The sequence below is a fragment of the Piliocolobus tephrosceles genome, chromosome 15 (assembly GCF_002776525.5).
Source record: "Piliocolobus tephrosceles isolate RC106 chromosome 15, ASM277652v3, whole genome shotgun sequence".
Lineage (NCBI taxonomy): Eukaryota > Metazoa > Chordata > Mammalia > Primates > Cercopithecidae > Piliocolobus > Piliocolobus tephrosceles.
The window spans coordinates 39278662-39284661 of NC_045448.1; the positions used below are offsets into that span (position 1 = coordinate 39278662).

Consider the following 6000-nt stretch of genomic DNA (forward strand, 5'->3'; position numbering starts at 1 on the left):
CATCCTGGTTAACACAGTGAAACCCTGTATCTACTAAAAATGCAAAAAATTAGCCGGGCGTGGTGGCGAGCGCCTGTAGTCCCAGCTACTCGGGAGGCTGAGGCAGGAGAATGGCCTGAACCTGAGAGGCGGAGCTTGCAGTGAGCCGAGATCGTGCCACTGCACTCCAGCCTGGGCAACAGGGACAGACTCTGTCTCAAAAAATAAATAAATAAATAAATAACAACAATACAATATTTGGCATATGTCTAATATCCAAAGTAAGAATTTAAACCATCTCATTTTATCATCATCTGAACTGGATATTAGTAAAAAAAAAAATTGCTACTTACTCAGAATTCGTGCAAACCCAAAGTCACAAATCTTGATTATTCCTTGCTTAGTTATTAGAATATTTTCAGGTTTTATATCTCTGTGAATGCACTGTAAGATCATTATTTGATTATTTTTCTGAACCACCCAAATGACAAAGAATAAACATTAACTACTAGTTTAATAGATACACAGCCTATGAGATAAAAACAAATGTGGGCTTCCTTCACTTTTCTAAAAGAACTTAAATTGGCAGTTTTTCACTTGTAACTCTTGTTATACCAAAATTAAAACATTTATTAAAATATTGTTTTATTATTGAAATAATTAAAATTATAATTGTATGTGAAAACTGTCTTTTTTTTTTTTTTTTTTAAAGAAGGGATTATCAGGCTAGGTGTGGTGACTCAGGTCCATAATCCCAGCACTTTGAGAGGCTGAGGCAGGAGGATAACTTGAAGCCAGGAGTTTGAGACCACCCTGGGCAATGCACTGAGACTCTGTCTTTACAAAAAAAGTTAAAAAATTAGCCAGGCATGGTGGCATGCACTTGTGGTCCTAGCTACTCAGGAGGCTGAGGCTGAAGGATCATTTGAGCCTGGAAGGTTGAGGCTGCAGTGAGCTATGATCACACTGCACAGAGCCTGAGCAACTGAGCTAGACCCTGTCTCAAAAACAAATAAATAAAAATTAAAAATTAAATTCAAGAAGAGAGTATCATACAATTCTTTCACTTTTTGCTGGTCCCTGTTTAAACTGTATGAGGTAAAACCCTAAATGAGATTAGACTCAGAGTACCTCTAATAACTGCTGCCACCCAAGAGTCACAATTAAGGTTGAAAAACTTGCAGATTTGAGAAATTAGAAAAACATTTAAATGATAAAAAGCAAAATTCACTTATAATTAGAATGACCATATTATTTATCATCCAAATCAGGAGACTTCCAAGTGTGAAAGAGGGCCTATTAATAATCATGCCAGGACAATAGGCACAAACCACGACTGCCCTGGGTGAGCTGGGGCGCACAGTCCCCTGCTTAGCAGAGATTCCGAAGCATTCCTCGACGGGGGATGAGGATCATTTCCATATCCTCACCACGGAGCTATCCTGGAACGATCATCATCCTGAGATGGCCCACGATGCTGTCAGAATCCCTACTGGGAAAGTGGGACCTGTGGCACGCTGACCTCAAAAGCAGCTGTTTTTTTTCTTTTTTCTTTTTTTGAGACGGAGTCTCGCTCTGTCGCCCAGGCTGGAGTGCAGTGGCGCAATCTTGGCTTACTGCAAGCTCCGCCTCCCAGATTAAAGCGATTCTCCTGCCTCAGCCTCCCAAGTGGCTGGGACTATGGGTGTCCCGAGTAGCTAGGATTACAGGCGCTCACCACCATGCCCGGCTAATTTTGTAGTTTTAGTAGAGACGGGTTTCACCATGTTGTTGTCCAGTCTGGTCTTGAATTACTGAGCTCAAGTGATCCGCCCACCTCTGCCTCCCAAAGTGCTGGCATTACAGGCGTGAGCCACCACGCCTGGACCCCGCTATTCTTTCATATGCAGCGGCCTTACAATTTGCTGCCTAATCATAACGACCCTGAATGAAGCAGATGCTCCTCGCCAGAGAGGAGCAGCCTGGCTAGGGGCCTGGGTGAGGGCAGGCTGAGTAAGCCCGCGGCGCATGGGCATTCCAGAAATGGGTTTCCATGTTGCGGAGGTGCTGTGAGAAAACAGCTCAGACCTTACCCTTCAGAACTTTCCGTTTATCCACGCTCCCAAAAAAGAAAATGGATGAAAATAATATCGATCTCCATCACAGGGCCCTCACAGGGAACTCTGTACTTTTCAAAGCACTTTCAATTCAAAGCATGAATTATTTCATCCTTGCAACAATCCTGTGATTGCAAGTGGCCACTGACAGAGTACATGAATTGAGTGTCACAATAATCAACTCCTTCTGCCTCCTTCTCTACTATGCTGTCAGGCCCTTTAAGCATTTTTGTCAATTTGACAATTCTGAAATGGTTGTCTTTGGTTCTCTAATAGCTATCTAGGAAGAGAAAAAGAGCTGAGCCCTAAATTCATTTTAGGTTGCAGAAATGACACTGGTAGCAGGAACTGGTTCCTATTTAGTCTCAATTACTGTCAACTGCTTCATAATTTGTATGAAGAGCAGTTAGAAGAAACTTTTTTAGGTCTTTTAAAAGTACTAAGGCCTTAGACACTAATTAAAAAAAATACATAGGCTGGGCATGGTTGCTGATGCCTGTAATCCTTGCACTTCGGAAGGCCAAGTTGGGAGGATCGCTTGAGCCCAGGAGTTTGATATCAGCCTGGGCCCAATGGTGAAACTCAGTCTCCACAAAAAATACAAAAATTAGCCAGGTGTGTGGTGTGCGCCTTTAGTCCCAGCTACACAAGAGGCTGAGATGGGAGGATGGCTTGTGCCCAGGAGGTGGAGGTTGCAGTGAGCCAAGATGGCACCACCGCACTCTAGTCTGTCTGACAGAGTGAGACCCTGCCTCAAAAAAAAAAAAAAAAAAAAAAAAAAAAAAAAAAAAAAAAAAATTGCTGGAATATAAATGAACATAGTTTTGATATCCTACCTTTTAAGCAACACACTTAAGAAATTTAGACTAACACTCTGAGTCAGTAACACTCACTTATAGTTGGTGATTACATTAGAACAGGTTATGTCCTTTAAATGAGTTTGCATCAAATTCTAGAATTTCTAGACTATGTGTAGCATTACCAAGTAAATGGATTTACATCGATATCTGTCCATTGGCCTATACATATGTTTTCTGGATCTAATCCATGTGAAATTTATAGCACTTATTTTTCAACCAAATATACAAAAGGAAATGAAGTATTGACATATCCCAAAGAAACAGGAACATTTATTGGTATAGCAGCAGGTAAGAGAAGTTATTGATGAAGAGTGAGAGGATACTGAAGAAATTTAAAAGGGAGTAAAAATAATTAGAACCTGGCTGGGTGCGGTGGTTCATGCCTGTAATCCCAGCACTTTGGGAGGCTGAGGCAGGCAGATCACCTGAGGTCAGGAGTTCGAGACCAGCCTGGCCAACATGGAGAAACCCTGTCTCTACTAAACATACAAAAATTAGCCAGGCATGGTTGTGGGTGCCTGTAATCCCAGCTACTCAGGAGGCTGACGCAGGAGAATCGCTTGAACCTGGGAGGTGGAGGTTGCAGTGAGCTGCAGTTGTGCCACTGGACCCCAGCCTGGGCGACATAGCAAGACTCTGTCTCAAAATAAATAAATAAAAATTAAAAAAATTAAATTAAAAAATAAATAATTGGAACCATAAGAAACAGGGCATGGGGGGGAAGAAGACGCTTAGAAATACAGCATTCACCTACTCCACTGCAAAGCCACACTCAATGCAAACTCTCTGCAACGCCTCTTGCAATCAGCCTATTTTCCCTCAAAGAATAAGAAGCATGCAAGTCTCTGTTAATAAAATAATTTTAATAAATTGAGTTTTATACACAGCTTTGTTTTTTTTTTTTTGAGACAGAGTTGCTCTTTGTTACCCAGGCTGGAGTGCAGTGGCACGATCTCGGCTCACTGCAACCTCTGCCTCCCGGGTTCAAGTGATTCTCCTGCCTCAGCCTCCTGAGTCGCTGAGATTACAGTCGCCCACCACCATACCTGGCTAATTTTTTTTAGTAGAGATGGGGTTTCGCCATGTTGGCCAGGCTGGTCTTGAACTCCTGACCTCAGGTGATCCACCCGCCTCAGCTTCCCAAAGTGCTGGGATTACAGGCATGAGACACCACGCTTGGCCTTGTACACAGCTTTTAGCAAACATTGCTCAGGTTCGGTTGTTGTGGCTGATGGGCAATCTTTTTTTTTTTGGCTCACAAGCCAGCCAAAAGAGATATCTATGGTATTTTAAAACTGACTTTTAACTTTAAAATCATCTCTGCAAACTTGCACACCAGAAATTGCTTCTTAAATAGCCTGATAAAAACAATAAATAGTTTTTTTTTATTATCTGATAAATTTATTCTCTTGGAGCCTTAGGCATGGATGCTCATACAGTGAGGAGAAAAGGGACTCCCTCCTCAACAACCAAAACATGAGGATCAACAAGATGCTGATGGAGGTTGCAGCCTGGCCTGCTCCTATCTCAGAAGTCATTTTTGCCAGCTGGGCATGGTGGCTTATGCTTGTAATCCTAGCTCTTTGGGAGGCCAAGGTGGGAGGATGGCTTGAGGTCAGGGGTTTGAGACCACCCTGGGCAACACAATAAAAAAAAAAAAGTTTTTTTTTTTTTTTTTTAAATTAGCCATGCATGGTGGTATGTGTAGTCCCAGTTCCTTGGGAGGCTAAGGTGGAAGGATTGTTTGAGCATGGGAGGCTGAGGTTGCAGTGAGCCGTGAAGGTGCCACTGCATTCTAGCCTGGGCAACAGAGCAAGATCCTGTCTCAGGAAAAAAAAAAGAAGTCATTTTTGCCATTTTGAGATGAAGCCCCTTTTCCCCTCTTCTCTAATCAATACAGCAAATATATAAAAATCCATGGGTTCATTATGGTATTAAATGGATCACTTTGGTTACCTCACTCTAGTGATATTATAGGGTAAAACAGCACCAAATGAGTAGGTATTTTCTTAAGTCCTGTGCTTCTCCAAATTTAATGTGCACATGAATCACCTGGAGCTCTGGTTACAATGCAGACTCTGATCCTGTAGAGGACCTCAGATTCAGCATTTCTAACAAGCTCCCAAGTGATCTCTATGAACCATAGTTGGAGTAGCAAGGCCTGAATCCCTTGGTACTTTAACCTTCAGTGTCCTGCTTAGGATCTCAACTCTTGAGATGATAAGGTACACATGGTCTCTACAGATTGAAAGCTGTGAGTCGTCAGCAACACCACTGGGTCAGATTGCCTTTTCTATCCTTTGAGACTATCATGGGAGTTCCTCTAAAAATAAGGAGAGTATGAAAGTTTTAGTTGTATTATTGTGACAGCTTTATATATGGCTTAGATTTTTTTTCTTTGCATGCATTTTAATTATAGATAAATAAAAAGACAGATACACAAAGGCTTACTGTAAGAAAATGAGAAGGAATTTCCATCTTGGAGGATGCAAATTTGTCTGAAAAATTATCTTTTTTTGAGACAGAGTCTTGCACTGTCACCCAGGCTGGAGTGCAGTGGCCTGATCTTAGCTCACTGTAACCGCTGCCTCCCGAGTTCAAGTGATTCTCCCACCTCAGCGTCCCGAGTAGTAATGGGATTACAGGCATGCATTACCATGCCCGGAAAATTTTTGTATTTTTAGTAGAGAGAGGGTTTCACCATGTTGGCCAGGCTGGTCTTGAACTCCTCACCTCAGGTAATCTGCCCACCTCAACCTCCCAAAGTCCTGGGATTACAGGCATGAACCACCATGCCTGGCCTGAAAAATTATTTGTTTTTAATAGAGGCCACATATTATCAATCAGAAGTTTTCGGTGTTTTAAAGCTTAGGGTATAGAATGTGTTGTTCCAAGGGCAGAAATGATGGCAGTTGCATTTGTCTACAATAATGTTTGGGTCCACTGGAGATAGTCACAATCAGTTAGGCAGTTTGGGTTGACTGACTGATTGACTCATTCAACCAACCAACCATTGATCCATCCATCCATCCATCCATCCATCCATCCATCCATCCAACCATCCA

General features: G+C 42.1%; 1 protein-coding gene across 2 annotated transcripts in view; it reads right to left on the reverse strand.

Annotated features, from left to right (window-relative positions):
- Positions 1 to 6000, reverse strand: part of CDKL4 (cyclin dependent kinase like 4) — a 55834-nt gene that overhangs the window by 26901 nt on the left and 22933 nt on the right. For both annotated transcript variants that reach the window (XM_023216409.1, XM_023216410.1), the window contains exon 4: positions 333 to 423. In XM_023216409.1, coding sequence (XP_023072177.1) covers positions 333 to 423 — 91 coding nt within the window. The remainder of the gene's footprint in view (positions 1 to 332; positions 424 to 6000) is intronic.